The 19840-nt window shown below is 37.0% G+C and overlaps 2 protein-coding genes across 4 annotated transcripts in view; one reads left to right on the top strand and one right to left on the bottom strand.

Moving 5' to 3' along the window:
• Positions 1-66: 66 nt before the first annotated feature.
• LOC311072929 (cyclin-dependent kinase-like 5) overlaps positions 67-19840 on the bottom strand; it is a 62268-nt gene continuing 42494 nt past the window's right edge. The window contains exons 9-19 of one of the 3 annotated variants that reach the window (XM_084098298.1): positions 19372-19561; positions 18506-18586; positions 16681-16844; positions 14715-15738; positions 11993-12094; positions 11641-11746; positions 10281-10374; positions 9659-9764; positions 8546-8665; positions 5191-5379; positions 67-2172 (exon numbers count right to left, since the gene is read on the bottom strand). In XM_084098298.1, the coding sequence (XP_083954424.1) occupies positions 1858-2172; positions 5191-5379; positions 8546-8665; positions 9659-9764; positions 10281-10374; positions 11641-11746; positions 11993-12094; positions 14715-15738; positions 16681-16844; positions 18506-18586; positions 19372-19561 (2491 nt within the window). In that variant the 3' untranslated portion in view covers positions 67-1857. The remainder of the gene's footprint in view (positions 2173-5190; positions 5380-8545; positions 8666-9658; positions 9765-10280; positions 10375-11640; positions 11747-11992; positions 12095-14714; positions 15739-16680; positions 16845-18505; positions 18587-19371; positions 19562-19840) is intronic. The other 2 variants (XM_084098300.1, XM_084098299.1) reach the window with 2 other exon arrangements.
• Positions 5030-19840, top strand: part of LOC311072984 (uncharacterized protein) — a 1552487-nt gene continuing 1537676 nt past the window's right edge. Inside the window, exon 1 of the transcript XR_014604086.1 lies at positions 5030-5051. The gene's annotated coding sequence lies outside the window, so the exon portion shown is untranslated. The remainder of the gene's footprint in view (positions 5052-19840) is intronic.

Here is a 19840-nt window from a genome sequence, read left to right as displayed (position 1 = left end):
TGTACTCGACTGACATATGAATCATAAAAGCACATACACGCAAAAACACGCTGAGAGGGCACAATACGCCTCCAGGTACCTTGATCTTTATTTAGAAGGATTATCTGGCGAATGTGAAATTACATATTGCATAAAATTAATGAATTATTATTATTATTATTATTATATCTCCTCCTCGTGAACACACACTGGCTCTATTTCCCTAAACAGAAACATTAAATGATCTGAAGAGCTTCGACATCTGATATCCAGATATTGCATGTAAAAGTGTATTTGCAGTGTTCAGAGAACTCTATACCTGAGGGAATCAAAGACTGGTAGATTTAGTAAAAAGTAAACTTGCTTTAAAAATGAAAAGGCATCATATGCTTGGATTAGTTTTTTTTGCAGTGGATCTCGATGGCCAGCAGGAGGCGCCACACCATCTCCTATGATTTGGTCAGATTTGGTCGATGTTTTTGCTTCAATTCTCATTTAAAAGGCTTTGTATATGATTTGTACAGACTAACAAAAGACCCACACCAAACCCAGACAGCGCACGTACGTTTTCATCCGGACAATGACGTTCACAATGAATTAATACACAAATGTGACGCTTAAAGCAACATGCGTGCGCCATCTGGGGAGCAAACGCACACAGAATCACGCAAACATACGCATTCTTACCATTAATTACTGTTATTCTTAATATCTACTGATATTCACTGAAGTGTAAACAGAAAATACTCAAAGACAAAGTCATAATATCTACTGTAGTCTTATTCTAGAACTATAAAATGAATGTCAATACTGTCATCTCTACTTTTTAGCTAAATATAAGAGCTGTTATGCAGAATCAGATAATATATATATACTACAACCAGAGTAGAAACTAAAGCCTGCACGTACAGTGCTATACATTTATATATATATATATATATTTCCATTTACATAGAGCTATATAATCTTCTTTACTGTAGTAATCCAATAACAAAAAAGTACCGTAATTACATAAATCATACAAGAAGTGCTATCAAATATTAAAAACTAAAAAAAGCCAACAAAAATAAAGATGGGGACATGTGGGATAGTTCAGCCAAAAATAAAGATTAGCCCATGATTTGGGCTCTCAACTCATCCTAGGTGTATATGACATTCTTCTTTCAGACGAATACAATCAGAGTTATATTGGTTATAAAAATATGGATATTTTTGTTATGCGAACGCATCGCTTCAGAAGGCCTTTATTAACCCCCCAGAGCAGTGTGGAGCACTTTAATGATGTATAGATGCACTTTTATGACGGATAGAAGCACTTTAATGATGTATAGATGCACTTTTATGATGGATAGATGCACTTTTATGATGGACAGATGCACTTTTTTGATGTTTAGATGCACTTTTAGGTCGGACAGATGCACTTTTATGATGTATAGATGCACTTTTATGACAGATAGAAACACTTTTATGACGGACAGATGCACTTATATGACGGACAGATGCACTTTTATGACTGACAGACGCACTTTTATGATGGACAGATGCACTTTTATGATGTGTAGATGTACTTTTATGACGGATAGATGCACTTTTATGACGGACAGATACACTTTTATGATGGATAGATGCACTTTTATGATGGATAGATGCACTTTTATGATGGATAGACGCACTTTTATGATGAATAGATGCACTTTTATCATATTTTATATATCATATTTATGCCATTCACTGCCCTTATAAAGCTTGGAAGAGCCAGGACTTTTTTTAATATAACTCTGATTGTAATCATGGGCTAAAAATCATGGGCTAATTTTCATTTTTGGGTGAATTATCCCTTTAATTCATAAGAAGGAAAGGTCCATTAGGGGGCGCCGTTCACAGCGCAGTCTCTTTAAGGTCATTCAGGTTTGGCAAACGCGAGCGAAAGTGTCGAGCGAAGCCCGGTTTGGAGGTGAGCTGCTCGGGATACGGGTTTCCCTCGGGACGGCCCAGAGCGCTGGAGTGCCAGCCGGACTCCAGGGGCCCCGGGGCCGACGCGTACGAGGCCTGCCGACTCTTGGCCTGCATGAAGCTCCCGGGTTTAGAGGAGGACTGAGGAGGAGGAGGGTAGTGGAGATCTGCTGAGGTCTGGTTGGAGGAGGAGGAGGAGGAGGTGGTGAGATGAAGAAGCTTCCGCAACGACCTCAGAGGCTGAGACAAAACACACTTATTATGATTACAGGCATTTATTCAGTTGTTTAAAAGATATCTTATATGTCATTTATTTATATGTAATTTATACATTTAATCTGATATGTATATTTATTAAGTACACATAATATGATACATATTATCTGATTCTACATAGTTGCTCTTATATTTGGCTTTATATATGTAATTTATTAACATAAAAGACTGAATCTTTATATATACATATACATATATACATATATATATATATACATATATACATATATATATATATATATATATATATATATACACTTTTTATTTAATTTAATTTGTAATTTATTTTGTGTAATTAACTTAATAATTTACATAATTTATAAATAATTTACAATTATTCCTATATTTATATAATTTACATAATTTATTTATGTGTAATTTACTGCAAAATCTATAAAAATATAAAACTGAATGTTTTTAGATTTAATTTTTAATTTCTAAAAAATTAAAAACTGAATGTTTTTATATAATTTATATATAACTTATTTGTATGAAATTTAATACAAAAAAAATAATTAAATTTATTTAAATGTAATTTCATTTACCTAATTTATATTTAAAGAAATATGCAATTTAATGCACAATTTATAAAAATCAAAAACTTTGTTTTTATATCATTTATATATCATTTGTTTAGATTTAATTTATTGCATAATCAAAAACTGAATCTTTTTATAATATACATACATTTTAATTATATAATTTATATGTAATTTGATGCATATAATCTGATACATATTTCTATTAATTACACATAATATGATACATATTATGTGATTCTGCATAGTTGCTCTTATATTTGGCTATATATATAACTTATATGTAATTTAATGCATTATTTATTCAAATGAAAGACTGAATCTTTATCTATACCTAATATATTTATATTTAATTTAATACATAATATATAAAAATCAAAAACTGAATCTTGTTATACATTATTCCTATATTTATATAATTTACATACAATTTATTTATATGTAATTTAATGCATTTTTTATAAATCAAAAACTTTGTTTTTATATAATTTATATATAATCTGTTTAGATTTAATTTATTGCATAATTTATAAAAATCAAAAACTTAATCTTTTTTTTAATTTACTTATATTTGAATTATATAATTTATATATAATTTATTTATATGTAATTTAATGCATAATTTATAAAGTCACAAACTGAATCTTTTGATTATATAACACACTGAGCTGTAACCACACAAGTGTACTATTAATAAACATTAATACTGTGTAGGTTTTGCAGAACTAGCTGGTGAGAGTCATTTAACAATTCCAGGTGTTATTTCAAATATTAAATGTAATTTAATATTGATAAAAATGTACTATAATAAATGTATATAATTCATAATTTATAGTTAAATTGCATCATTATGTGATGTAACTGTAAATTATTATATATTTTTTATTGAAATAGCCCATGCGTTGTTTATAATGACGTTTATGGGTAATATTCTCAGAAAAACATGAGAATCAACAAAGTTATGTATAATTATAAATATTCTGTAATAATAAAAAACACTGTTACTTTCTATATACAGTATATGCCATCAAAAGTTTGGTGTCAGTAAGATATTATTTTTAAATAAATTAATATGTTTATTCAGCAAGGATGCATTTTAATTGATCAAAAGTGACAGTAAAGACATTTATAATGTTACAAAAGATTCAATTTCATATAAATGCTGTTGAACATTCTATTCATCAAAGAATCCTGAAAACAAATGTTTCCACAAAAATATTTTCAACATTAATAATAATCATAAATGTTTCTCCAGCATCAAATCATCATATTAGAATGATTTCTGAAGGATCATGTGACACTGAAGACTGGAGTAATGATGCTGAAAATTCAGCTTTTTTCACAATATTACTGTTTTTACTGTATTTATTTGATCAAATAACTTTCCTTCCTTGTTTAATTTCTGTAAATGCAGATATACATGTATTTCTTTCCTATAAAGCGCTGTTTTTAAAAGGAGCTACATGAATAAACTGCGTTTCACACTGTACTGTTCACCCACAAACAGAATTTCATTTAATAGAAGTTTGTTCATATTTTTGATTGATCATGGCTGCAGTAATTCAATCAAATTATGATCAAATACAGGAGAATCTCACTAATATGACTCATAAGCCCTATTGGGACGGGATTAACTTTACCAGGGTAGATGGAGTGTAATTTTACCACAGGACGTCTGTAATATTAATGGCCAGTTCTCACGGGATAAGAGATCTCAGTAAACCAGCAGAAGTGTGAGAGTAACTCGATTTACACACCGCCGTCACTCCTGTCGTCATGTGTGTGTTACGCTGCTTCCTGATATCATGTGTGCAAACACATATAACCTATATTTATATATATAAAACAGTTCTGTCCGGTGAGCGATGTATTAATGAACTTCAGATTGGATTGTGTTGGTAATAGACACTTATCTAACACTAAAAGATGTTTCGTGCCTCTAACAAGTGCTGTCGATCTTCTCTCTGATCTGATGGTGTGTGTGAAACACTTGAGTTTTGCCACAGACTCGTTCCAGTGACTAGAACGAACTGATGCTTTATCAAGCGTCTCCATACTTGAAAAACTACTTTTAAACAGGAAATATTTACGTACATATTTATTCGCACGGGATTAGTGTTACCCAAGGTGATTTTTCCGGACCTTTTTACTGAAGGCAAAAGTCTGCGTAATTTTTACTGGCATTGTCCGTCATGATCACTGAGATGCACATTCGGACGGGACTAAAGTCACAGAGAAGCTCTGGTAATGATTACTCTACCCCTCCTCTCCATGTTACACTAGTCCCGTCCGAATAGGGCTTTAGTCACTCACTAATGATATCCATGAATGTAAAGAGCTCATTATTTCTGCATAAAATTACTACATTGTTTAAATAAATAAATTTTGTGTATTGAGAAAAGTGCTATACAAATAAACGTGAATTGAATTGAATGTACTGTACCTGAGAGTGTGTGTCAGGTGTTCTCTCTATAGGCCAGTCAGCGTCCCGCTCTCGCTCCTGATCCTGCTCTCTCTCTCTCTCCCGGCTGCGCTCCCGGTCCCGGCTGCGAGTGCGATGTCTGCTGCCCTGGTGTCCGTACGAGCGCGACGACGACTTTATCAGCACCGGATCCGGGCCCTCGCTCGGCACCTGACCAATCACACGCGTTACAGAGCTGTCAATCATCCACACATTTAAATATTACAACTAACAGCCAAAATAACAGAGAGCGACAGCCCAGGAGAGAAGCATAATCAGTTTTTCTAACATGGGTGGATTTTACAAATATCCCGATTCTTCTTCTTAAAGGTGCAGTGTGTGGTTTTTAGCGGCATCTAGTGGTGAGGTTGCGAAGTGCACCCAACAGAAGTTACGGTGGCCGACAGGAAGTGATGTCGTCGTCTGAGACAGCAGAGAGTAGCCAGTTAAGCAATGAGGTTTCTTTACAAAGGTAAAGTAAGAAATTAGGTTTACTTAATTATTCAGTAAAACGATATGTTACAGCAAATATTATTGTTACTTGTTCATCATTGTGTCAGTGTTTTATTCGCTGACTTCAGCTAGCTTCTTTACACGAAGAACAACATAGTGACGAAACGCGTTTGTCCGTTCAGGGCCACCGTAGACACAGGGGACCCGCTGTATGTGTAAATAGAAATGCCTCATTCTAAGGTAATAAAAACATAACGGTTCATTATGTAAGGTCTTTATACACCACTGAAAACATAGTTATGTATATGATATTGCATCTCTGTCAACAGATCCTCCTAAATATTACACAATGCACCTTTAATATAACTTTTTATTATGATGATGATGATGATTATTATTATGAACCAGATTAGGCACAGTAAAATACTGATGGCGTTTCACACAACATCATCATATTCACCATCACCAGATCCAAGAAATCTGATTCCTGATTCCAGATGACTCCGGATAAAATCATTCCACCACTTTATTCAAAATGTTTTCAATTAAATTCAAGGTTATTTATATATCACTTTTCACAATACTTTTCAAAGCAGCTTTGCAGAAATTTACAGCTTTACGTTTTTTATATTGTATTCTTAATATCTCACCAAAAAGTATTATTTCTATAATACAGATTTAACATGATTTTTTTAAATTAAAAGCAGCATAAGCTAAAATCAGTACACAAGAGGGCTTTTCACACTTGAACTAGTTTACCCTGGGTCATGCTAACCCTGCTTCTGAATTACAAGTGTGAAACGGTTCTTTACCCGGGGTTAAAAGCGGTGCTAACCCTGCTTCTGAATTACAAGTGTGAAACGGTTCTTTACCCGGGGTTAAAAGCGATGCTAACCCTGCTTCTACATTACAAGTGTGAAATGGTTCTTTACCCGGGGTTAAGAGCGGTGCTAACCCTGCTTCTGAATTACAAGTGTGAAACGGTTCTTTACCCGGGGTTAAAAGCGATGCTAACCCTGCTTCTGAATTACAAGTGTGAAACGGTTCTTTACCCGGGGTTAAAAGCGATGCTAACCCTGCTTCTACATTACAAGTGTGAAACGGTTCTTTACCTGGGGTTAAAAGCGGTGCTAACCCTGCTTCTGAATTACAAGTGTGAAACGGTTCTTTACCCGGGGTTAAAAGCGATGCTAACCCTGCTTCTACATTACAAGTGTGAAACGGTTCTTTACCTGGGGTTAAAAGCGGTGCTAACCCTGCTTCTACATTACAAGTGTGAAACGGTTCTTTACCCGGGGTTAAAAGCGATGCTAACCCTGCTTCTACATTACAAGTGTGAAACGGTTCTTTACCTGGGGTTAAAAGCGGTGCTAACCCTGCTTCTGAATTACAAGTGTGAAACGGTTCTTTACCCGGGGTTAAAAGCGGTGCTAACCCTGCTTCTACATTACAAGTGTGAAACGGTTCTTTACCCGGGGTTAAAAGCGGTGCTAACCCTGCTTCTACATTACAAGTGTGAAACGGTTCTTTACCCGGGGTTAAAAGCGATGCTAACCCTGCTTCTACATTACAAGTGTGAAACGGTTCTTTACCTGGGGTTAAAAGCGGTGCTAACCCTGCTTCTGAATTACAAGTGTGAAACGGTTCTTTACCCGGGGTTAAAAGCGGTGCTAACCCTGCTTCTACATTACAAGTGTGAAACGGTTCTTTACCCGGGGTTAAAAGCGGTGCTAACCCTGCTTCTGAATTACAAGTGTGAAACGGTTCTTTACCCGGGGTTAAGAGCGGTGCTAACCCTGCTTCTGAATTACAAGTGTGAAACGGTTCTTTACCCGGGGTTAAAAGCGATGCTAACCCTGCTTCTGAATTACAAGTGTGAAACGGTTCTTTACCCGGGGTTAAAAGCGGTGCTAACCCTGCTTCTACATTACAAGTGTGAAACGGTTCTTTACCCGGGGTTAAAAGCGATGCTAACCCTGCTTCTACATTACAAGTGTGAAACGGTTCTTTACCTGGGGTTAAAAGCGATGCTAACCCTGCTTCTACATTACAAGTGTGAAATGGTCCTTTACCCGGGGTTAAAAGCGGTGCTAACCCTGCTTCTGAATTACAAGTGTGAAACGGTTCTTTACCCGGGGTTAAAAGCGGTGCTAACCCTGCTTCTACATTACAAGTGTGAAACGGTTCTTTACCTGGGGTTAAAAGCGATGCTAACCCTGCTTCTGAATTACAAGTGTGAAACGGTTCTTTACCCGGGGTTAAAAGCGATGCTAACCCTGCTTCTGAATTACAAGTGTGAAACGGTTCTTTACCTGGGGTTAAAAGCGGTGCTAACCCTGCTTCTACATTACAAGTGTGAAATGGTTCTTTACCCGGGGTTAAGAGCGGTGCTAACCCTGCTTCTGAATTACAAGTGTGAAATGCCCTAAATAATACAACTTACATATCACTTACACTTTACAATAAAGTGTTATTTTTTGAATTTCGGAAATGAGAAATTGGGGTGAAAATGTTTTTAAATATCATAAATGATGTCAAAAAAACATGAAAATTATTAATTTGTTTGTTTTCTTCTGATTTTGGGGGAACATGATTTCATCAGTTTCACCCTCATGGATTTACTTCAGTCTGCTTCTGTGGATTTGCTAAATCAAATGGAAAATTCTTTCACATGCAAATCACAGAATGCAAATATGAAGTCATGCGTCCATCATTTGTGGAGTCAGTCTCAGATGACTGATGACAATACAGATCTGACAACCAATGAGGAGACAAATACCCAGCCCACTTCAACACAACCGATTAGTGTTGTTAATTCATGCAGCGAGATTAGCGGTTTAGTTGGCGGCGTGTTAGAGGCGTATGTATGGAGACTGGTGTATACCATGGGTGTGGCCACTAGGGGACGCACTCTCTCAGAGGAGCTCCTCGTGAAGCTCCTCTGAGAGTGAAAAAGAGGAAAGAGGGCTTTTCTCATGACTGGAACTTGCTCTTCAGTGTCTGTCTGCAATACAAGAGACACAAAACTCACACTGAGACTCAATTCTGGAGATCTGCCACCCGACTCCACTTCTCATGATGTCTTTGTATCCTGATTACGGTTTACAGTTAATAATTACAAATAAAATAAATAAATTGTTTTAATTTTAAAAGGGTTCATATCATGATGAATCCAATTAAATAGTGCGAGTTAGTTATATTTTTATATTTTCCATTTACATTTTTGTGAAATTTTGGTTTTTTTATTTGTTTCTTTTTTTGAAGTATTTATACATGTTTTTTATTTATTTTATTTCCATTTTAGTTATTTTAGTAATTCAAGTAAAAAATAGAAATGTTAGCTGAAATAAAATAAGTATATTTTTTATATTATGTTTCATTTTATTTCAGTTAATGTTTATTTTATTGAAAGTAAAGACAATGTTTTTTTAATGTTTTTTTGTTAACAATAACCCACAAAAAAGTGAGATTTTAACTCTCTAGAAACAATTTAATATTGATTAGAGTTTATAATTAATCATAAAAATGAATCTAAAAATGTTGTTAAAGTTTCATATAATGACAAATCCAATCTTTTTGACCATTCCTCACACAAAGCTATCATATGACTTCAAAAGATTTGAAATATAATAGAATAGAATAGAATAGAATAGAATAGAATAGAATAGAATAGAATAGAATAGAATAGAATAGAATAGAATAGGACTTTTATGGTGGTTCTATGCTGCTTTTTTGGAGATTTCCAGATCTTGTCATAGAAAAGCGCAGCGTGAATACTCTACATTTCTGCTGTTTCTACAGAGAGCAATAACAGCGTGTGTGTTTGTAATGAAATAAGGGGAATAAATAAAAACAGAATTGATGAGCTGTCGGTTTAAAATGTCAGAGTAGCGGCTGAGTCGGGTGACAGACTCTCGTTTACGGACTGGGTTTAGACTCTACTATTCACTCACACACATTCACCTGTGATACATTAACCACACACACACACACTCACGGTTTGTGGCTTCTTCTTCTTCTTCTTCATGGATCTGAAGAAGCCTTGTTTCTCTTTCTCTTTGGTGGGTTCAGGAGGGCTCACGTCCAGCGTCTCAGACCCCGTCCTCATCAAACAACACACTCACAATGTCAATAAAACTGATGCTCACAATCTGACATTATATTATACGATTATTTATATTAATATTTTGAATTAGCTTCTGTTTTATATTTTCAGACTTTGTTTGAATTTTAGTTAAAGTGTTTATACTGTGTATCTGTCATTTTAATAATTTTTTTTTTTTAAATTTGTTATATATATCGTTTGAATTAATTTTTCAGGGTTAGTTTTAGTTATTTTATTAAGTTATATTTTTTATATTTAGTTATTATCTTAAGTAAGTTGTGGCTGCAGTTCACTTAACGGCCACCGGTGTCGCTAATAACAAGAGTTTCTGAATTCTACATATGGCCTCTTTAAACTAAAAGAAAATTAAAAATGTTGCCTTGGTAATATTAATAAAATATACGGTTTTTTTTTCTTCAATATTTTATTTTATTTCAGTTAAAATTTAATTTCAAGTAACAAAAATGTTTTTAAATGGCTTTAGTGACAGAGAGTGTGAGTGCTTCATCCTCACCAGGGGTCATAGGTCGGTTGGTGTATGTTGTGGCTGTTGTCTATCGTGACCCCTGAACTCTCGTGGAACGAGTTATCGGGTCTGGGTGACGGCACTGGTGAAAACACAAACACATGAACATACTGAGTGTGGAGAAACAGAGAGACCTGGAACCAGTGACCTTTAAAAATAAAGTGTTAGATAATAAAGCGATATCGCACTGTTAAAATGCATAAAGTAACTCTTGCATTACTTCTCATTTGCTCTCTCTTCCAACAACAGTTTTGTTTCTTTTTATTCAAAGTGCTATTTCTTTTGCTGTTGTTTTTGACTGTCCTCCCAACATAGTTAATGACTATAATGCAGTAAATACTGCCGTTTTCTTGATTATAATGGAGCAATCCTTAGACACCGTCGAGCGCTGTGAGACTTCAGTACGGGGAACAGAGAGGTTTTCAATTGCATTTGTTAATAGATCAATTAGAAAACATAATAAAAATAAAACCTGTGACTTGTAGCGCGTCACCCTAAACGTTAAATGTTAAAATTAGTGCTGGGCAACGATTAATCACATCCAAAATAAAGGTTTGTGTTTACATAATATATGTGTGTGTACTGTGTATAATTATTTTGTATATATAAATATATACACATTTATGTATATATTTAAGAAAAATGTGTTATGTATATATATATATTTTTTTATTTTATTTATAATATAAATTATGTATAAATATATATCAGGCATGTGATTGGCTAAGGACAAAAAAGCAGGAAAATATACTGAGACCCCCCCCCCCCCCCCCCCCGCCGATCAAACCGATAAAAACATCCAACTTTTTATTATATACAGTATATACATGCAAATATTTCTTAAATGCATAAGTGTGTATTTATATATACAAAATAACTATACACAGAACACACACATATATTACAATATTGTTACAATATTGTATATTACATATAATTGTTGTAGCCGTTTGTCTATAATAAGTGTTTTTATTTATTATAAGTTATGTATTTGTTTATTATTATTATTATTATTATTATTTAGTATGTGCGTATTTGTATTTATGTACTTATTTAGTTAATTATCATGCACCTGTCGGGTTAAGGATGTATAAGGAAGGACATGAAAGATCAAATGTTTGGATTTTTCTTTTGTTGAAATTATGAACTTAATTTAGAAATGTTAGGAAAATAAAGCTTATGAAATGAAGACTGCGTTTGGAGTGAAAAATAGCTACTCATTGTTCCCTGAATCCACGGCCAACATCGAAAGGCCGACACACAAACATTATGTAAACACAAACCTTTATTTTGCATGCGATTAATCGTCGCCCAGCACTAATTAAAATGAAACGAGGATTTGACTGACCCCTGTAGAAGCTCCCGACCCGTCTCGGCACAGATTCGCCGTACATCATGCGGTTCTCTTTGGCGGATCCGCTGTCATCCGCGAGCTGCTCGTGATACACTCCTCCCTGCAGCATCAACATTCGTCACACACGTGTTTCAAGCAGAACAAGTGCTCAGTGCAACACTAAGGACATTATGTGGCATGAACACTGACGGTTCCCTTCTGCATAAACTCCAAACAAAAGGAAACACAACCGAAATGCCACCATCAAGAATGAGAGAGCAAAGCAAACAGGAGGATGGGCAGCAGAAGGAGGAGGATGGAGAGAGAGAGGGAAGGAGAAAGAGATAGGAAGCAGGATGGTGCGGACCTCGCTTTTTTGCCGTGGTGTGTGAAAGCTGGTGGTGTTGTCCCGTGTGGACTCCCGGATTAAAGGTCGCGTGTGACTGACCTCTGCGGCCGCCGGGTCGCTCTGTTTATGGAGAGATGAGAGCAGGAGAAGCATAAAGCGCTCAGCACACACTCATATGATCACTGACTCCTACACACACACACACACACACACACACACACACGATCTGTTCCAAACACTAGTGAGCTGCATACCAAGACCACATTCTTAGATGTCATACTGTACACACACTAGATAGATAGATAGATAGATAGATAGATAGATAGATAGATAGATAGATAGATAGATAGATAGATACTGTAGGATAGATAGATAGATAGATAGATAGATAGATAGATAGATAGATAGATAGATACTGTAGGATAGATAGATAGATAGATAGATAGATAGATAGATAGATAGATAGATAGATAGATAGATAGATAGATAGATAGATAGATAGATACTGTAGGATAGATAGATAGATAGACAGAGACAGACATACAGACAGACAGACAGATAGATAGATAGATAGATAGATAGATAGATAGATAGATAGATAGATAGATAGATAGATAGATAGATAGATAGACAGACACTATAGATAGATAGATAGACAGACAGACAGACAGACAGACAGACAGACAGACAGACAGACAGACAGACAGACAGACAGACAGACAGATAGATAGATAGATAGATAGATAGATACTGTAGGATAGATAGATAGATAGATAGATAGATAGATAGATAGACAGACAGACAGACAGACAGACAGACAGACAGACAGACAGACAGATAGATAGATAGATAGATAGATAGATACTGTAGGATAGATAGATAGATAGATAGATAGATAGATAGATAGATAGATAGATAGATAGATAGATAGATAGATAGATAGATAGATACTGTAGGATAGATAGATAGATAGATAGATAGATAGATAGATAGATAGACAGACAGACAGACAGACAGACAGACAGACAGACAGATAGATAGACAGACACTATAGATAGATAGATAGACAGACAGACAGACAGACAGATAGATAGACAGACACTATAGATAGATAGATAGACAGACAGACAGACAGACAGACAGACAGACAGACAGACAGACAGACAGACAGACAGACAGACAGACAGATAGATAGATAGATAGATAGATAAGAAGCTCTATAAGCTTTGGAACAGATGTGTAATATTACACTGAAGGGTGTCGCACACCGGGCAAGAGTGCAGCGCCACGTCTTTAAAATTCTAACACCTTGTTTTCTATGAGTGAGTGTACACACACACGACAGCGCCATTCGAGCACCATTTACATAGTTTTATATTAAAAGTACATCATATTTGTCACATATCGTAGTTAATGTATATACTGACTTCACCCTGTGCTGCAAGATACATTTAGTTTTACATTCATTTACAGAAATCAGCTGCGTGGATGAAAACTGCTGATGTTATCGGATTTTCAGGAGAGATTCTCACTTCATTCAGTTAACGGACGCTCTGAGGTAACGTGTTCAGACTGCAGACTCAGCCATGATTGTATTTAATTGTACAGGACAGTCATAACATAACAATAACATCTTTATTTCATAATGTCCTTAAACATAACAATATTGCTGGCCATAAACTGAGAAAGTGCGCGTCCGGTGTGCGACCCCTATAAGACTTCATCCAGACCAGGAATGGGCATCACCCTGATCCAGACCCAGCACTGAACACACTCTACACATCTCACAAATGCTCACAGGCCTCAGAAAGCAGGCAAAACACTTAAAGGAATATTTCACCCAAAAAATTTCCTAGCCCTCAAGTCATCCTAGGTGTATATGACATTCTTCTTTCAGATGAATACAATCAGAGTTAAATAAAAAAAATGTCCTGGCTCTTCCCAGCTTTATAATGGCAGTGAATGGCTGTTTCTGTTTTGAAGTCCATAAAAGGGCGTCTATCCATCATAAAAGTGCATCTATCCATGATAAAAGCAAGAATTTTACTTTGTAACGTGTTAAATATGGATATTTTTCGCTTCAGAAGGCCTTTATTAACCCCCCGGAGCAGTATGGAGCACTTTTATGATGGATAGATGCACTTTTATGATGGATAGATGCACTTTTATCATGATGGATAGATGCACTTTTATGATGGATAGATGCACTTTTATCATGATGGATAGATGCACTTTTATCATGATGGATAGATGCACTTTTATGATGAATAGATGCACTTTTATGATGGATAGATGCACTTTTATCATGATGGATAGATGCACTTTTATGATGGATAGATGCACTTTTATGATGGATAGATGCACTTTTATGATGGATAGATGCACTTTTATCATGATGGATAGATGCACTTTTATCATGGATAGATGCACTTTTATCATGGATAGATGCACTTTTATGATGGATAGAAGCACTTTTATGATGGACAGATGCACTTTAATGATGGATAGATGCACTTTTATGATGGATAGATGCACTTTTATGGACTTCAAAACAGAAACAGCCATTCACTGCCATTATAAAGCTTGGAAGAGCCAGGACATTTTTTAATATAAGTCCAATTGTATTCGTCTGAAAGAAGAATGTCATATACACCTAGGATGACTTGAGGGTGAGTAAATCATGGGCTAATTTTCATTTTGGGGTGAACTATCCCTTTAAATAAAAGAGGTATGGACTGACCCTAATGTCGTCTAATCCTGCGTCCCGTGACACGGCGCTGCCCATGTGTCTCGGCAGGGTCCGGTGCTGTAGCTGAGGGGTCAGTAGCTGTAAACTACTGGCCCTGTTGGGCATCCCCTGTCCCACCACCAATCCGCCCGCCTCGCCCCCATGGGGACGCCCGCGTTCCCTCCTCACGTACATCGAGTGCCTGTGCGGGCGCTGCTGCGAGGAGAACGGGCTGGTGTAGCCCACGCCGTAGGGGAACTCCTGCGGAGCCGAAAGAGACAGTCCCGCTCCGGGGTCGAGCGGATCCACAGGGTTCCCGTCACTCTTTTGCCGTGACGAGGCGCGCCGGCTGGACGGCTCAACTGTGCTTCCGTCCCGTTCCAGTTTGCTTCGACGTCCCACAGCGGGACTGTGTCCCCCGTGTTGCATTGACGGGCTTCCCGGAGCCGCCAAGTTCAGGTTCATGTTAAGATCCAAGCAGCTGCTGGGGAAGTAGCGGGGCGATCCGGATGGGTCGTCCGGGTGTAGTCGCATATCGCTGAGGTTATTCACGGATTTGGCGTCACTAAGCACTCCGTGACTCTTAGACAAACTCAGGTATGAGGATGATCCCTTCCCGGCGGAGGATGACGACGCGTTCGATTCACCGTATCCGTGGCGGCTCTGTTTCTCCCGGTCGCCCGTGAGCGTGCCGGTCTTGACCTCCACAAAGGAATGACGGTTCTGGGAACGGGGCGTGTTAGATTTCAGGTATTTGGCGCCGGGGCCGTCTGCTGGTTTGCCGAAGTCAAAATCGCCCGATTTTGATTTGGCCTCTTTAGCATGCTGGAGGTCTTTCCCGCACGATGCCGAGCGGTTGAGCGGCTGGAAGGATTTAGGGTGCATGACTGGGCTCAGGCTGTTGGCGGACTGGACCGACCCGTTCAGGAACGTCTCAGAGCTGGGAGGGTGGAGGTCTTCGTGCCCATGACGGGGCAGACTGGAGCAGTCACGACTGTTTGAGCGATGGTGACTTGAACTCTTGACAACGTGACCCCTAAAAAACAATAAAAAAATTAAAGCATGCAAACGTGAGTTTTGGAGCAACATATATATTATATATAAGCAACACTAGCTAAGCTTACATGCACACAGATATTCAGTTTATAATCAGATTGATGGCTCAAGTGGACTGAACACCTAATGTTTGAGGAAAAGTGTTTTTTTCCTGCTTAGCCTATTAAAACAGATTCCCCCGTTTTCCCTCTAGTTTTATTTACTCCCAATCAGGGCTTGACATTAACGTTTTTGCACAGCAGCCAATGTGGCTAGTGGTTTTCCAAAGTTTTCATTTTCACTGGCCACAATTATGACATTGATACCATGGGGAAAACTGCCATATAGATATTTTTAATATTATCTCAGAATTTGGCAGCAGGTATATTAGGCTGCTGTCACTTTAAGACTAAATGCACGGATCCAATATACTGTTACACGTGTGTTTTCTTTCTCAACTGTTTACATTCAATTAACTGAACATAACTATGTTAATGTCAAGCTCTCCTCCCAATATTGAACATTTGGCACACAGTATTTTCATGCGTGGAATACCGGATGACCTACTAAACGTAGCAAAAATGTGCAGATTACGACCAGAGCACACTGTGTAATGTTCTATATTCCATAATGCAATGCATTCATACTGACTTTCCATTTAATATGATGTGACCTTGATTTGCAGTATGACGAATCTAAATGAAATAAGACTTGTTATTTGATCTTGCTGCCAAAAGCTTCACAAAAATGGTTTAAAAATGCAAAATAACTATTTTCAAGATGAAAAGTGAAGCAGGATAGGAAATAGGAAATAGGATCTCACAATCTAGCATACTACTCTTTGAAACATTGCATGCTTAACCACATAATTAGCTTGTGTACACAGTCAGTAAGTATGTTAGAGTTCCACTCTTCCCAGTCCAATTGAATGAGTCCTCCTGACCTGCTGGGGGCGCTGTTGTCCAGAAGGGGTTTCCTCTTGGAGGAGCGGATGGGTGTGGGTGTGAGCGGGCCGGAACGCTCCGTCAGGCGCTGAGTCTGGAAGGCGTGATGGTTCAGACTCTGTTCTGTCAGATAGCGCTCGTTCGGGTACAACAACAACAGGTTCTGGAAGTAGAAAGCCACAGTGGTAGATCTCTCACAGGGATAATCTAAATTTAACAAGAGGAAGTCCAGTCTTTTCTTTCTTTTACATTATTTTCATGAAAACTAAGCACATTATAGTTGTGCATTGAATGTGCATATAAAATGCATTGGAACATTTTTACTTGCAATATATTACTATACTTTTTTGTATTATATTGTAGAATGTAATCAAACATTACAATTATTATCAATTATTATCAAAATGTAATATAAATACACTGCTACATATACTCAAAATACAAATAATTACAAATATATATTACATTACAAATATATATTACATTATTAATGAGAAAGATTTGTTTGCCTTTCGGTAATAAAATGTAGGGTTTTATAAAAAAAAATAAAAATAAAAAAAAATTATATATATATATATATATATATATATAAAAACATGAAAACAAGGTCACAAAGATTTTAAAAAAATATTTAAAAAATAGCATTTTTATGCATTTGGATATTTTTCTTAGTGAATTTTATTTTGAGTTGTTTTCTTTGAGGTCATTATTCTCAAGTGTTTTTCTCATTATTCTAATACAGTAAATATATATAAATATATGTATATACGAATACATATGATTCTTTTGCAATATTTTTATCCATAATACAATATATATATATATATATATATATATATATATATATATATATATATCACCCAACAAACATCTATTAATATCCTCCAGAGGAAACAAGCTTCAACAAGCCCATCACACAAGAACACCGCTAGCATTATTACCACAATGTCCTAAACCTCATTTGTTGAAAATATTTGTTTTACGTATGACTCATCCTTTAATAAAATTACATGAAAGAACAAGCCTCCGTGTTGAAGTTTTCAGAAGAAGAGTTTAATGACAACAATATCAGGATTATTATCTGCAGGATTCATCTGCAGAAACAAAGAAATCACTGTGATGAAAATATAATTAGCGCACAATTTTCGCAGTGATGAAATGTCATTTTCACCTAATGAAGCGACGGAGCTACGTGAGTCACACTCATTCGCTAACACACACGCAACAACATGTTGAGTATCTGTGTGTCTCTTGATGCTTTAACAGGAACTGAAAACAGCAGTGAAGTGTGGTTTGTAAGCTTTATCAGCGGATTCAATCATCAGCTTAACACAAATGAAGTGCGAGCGAATGGAAACCCCAGTAAACGAGTGTGTGAGGTGAATGAACTGCCATTAGTCACACACACACGATAATGACAAACCTGCATCACAGGTGAACAGAAGACACGAGATTTGTGTGAGGGGGACAGATGACAAACACAAAAACAGTCATTAGTTATTTAGATTATTTCATATTTCACACAGGGTTGGAACGTGAAGGTTAGAGGCAGAAAAACTGTGACTAATCTCTCTCAGTTTATTCATATTACCATCACATGTGATGAACACTCACACACACACACATTTTATACATTTATTTAAATTTTAGTTTTTACTATTTTCAGGGTTCGTACAGATACTGTATAATGAAATTTCAGGACTTTCTAGGACTTTTCAAGGACTACAATCAGAGATCTCACTTATCAAACAATATCTTTATTATTGTCTTTATTATTGTCTGTGTGTGTGTGTGTGTGTCTCACTGAACACACTCCTCTCTTACCTTCATGAGGTCGAGCATCACTGGACTGATGATCCCGAGGTATCGTCGCTCCAGCGTCTGTGGATGGCTCACTGAGGGAAACTACACACACACGAGAGTATGAATATAACATGCACTGCTGAATCACTCACAGTGAGCGCAGGAATGCGTGTTAAAGGAGTAGTTCATTTTAAAATGAAAATTAGCCCATGATTTACTCACCCTGAAGTCATCCTAGGTGTAAATGTCCTGGCTCTTCCAAGCTTTATAATGGCAGTGAATGGCTGTTTCTATTTTGAAGTCCATAAAAGTGCATCTGTCCATCATAAAAGTGCATCTATCCATCATAAAAGTGCATCTATCCATCATAAAAGTGCATCTATCCATGATAAAAGTGCATCTGTCCATGAGTGCATCTGTCCATGATAAAAGTGCATCTATCCATGATAAAAGTGCATCTATCCATCATAAAAGTGCATCTGTCCATCATAAAAGTGCATCTATCCATCATAAAAGTGCGTCTATCCATCATAAAAGTGCATCTGTCCATCATAAAAGTGCGTCTATCCATGATAAAAGTGGATCTATCCATGATAAAAGTGGATCTATCCATGATAAAAGTGGATCTATCCATGATAAAAGTGGATCTATCCATGATAAAAGTGCTCCACACTGCTCTGGGGGGTTAATAAAGGCCCCCAGTTATAACTCTAATATAACTCTGATTGTATTCGTCTGAAAGAAGAATGTCATATACACCTAGGATGACTTGAGGGTGAGTAAATCATGGGCTAATTTTCATTTTAAAGTGAACTACTCCTTTAAGAGAGTCGTGTGTGTGTGTGTGTGTGTGTGTGTGTGTGTGTGTGTGTGTGAGACAGACTGACCCGTAGCCCGTGGAACCGTGGGTTGCTGTAGAAGAGCTTCATCTGTTCGGGCGGCAGGGGTCCCAGGACCTTCTGGATGGTGAAGAGCTGGTCAATCTCACTCTCACCCGGAAACAAGGGCTGACCGTCGCTCAGCTCGCCCAGAATACACCCCACTGACCACATGTCCACCGCCTTCCCGTATGGCGCCCTGACACACACACACACACGCAGAGAGAGTCAGAATTAGAATTTCCCCTGTGATACGATGTGTGATATTATCGCCATTTAATTAGAGGCTTTCGCACCGGGTAGTTTTAGGATCTAGCCACCAGGGCGGATCCCCGAGAACTAATGGAACGTTTGTAGGAACGTTTTCCTGGTTGCATTCGCACCGTGACGTAAGCCACGCTTGTCTTTGTGACTTTTATTTTGACAGTGCTGAGAACGCCAGAGCCTGAACACACAGTGTTCTCATTCTCCGTGTTCA

The sequence above is a fragment of the Abramis brama genome (genome assembly GCF_963993115.1).
Source record: "Abramis brama genome assembly, chromosome: 22".
Taxonomy (NCBI): Eukaryota; Metazoa; Chordata; class Actinopteri; order Cypriniformes; family Leuciscidae; genus Abramis; species Abramis brama.
The sequence above is the reverse complement of the archived record's forward strand: the minus strand, read 5'-3'. Positions and strand labels throughout refer to the sequence as shown.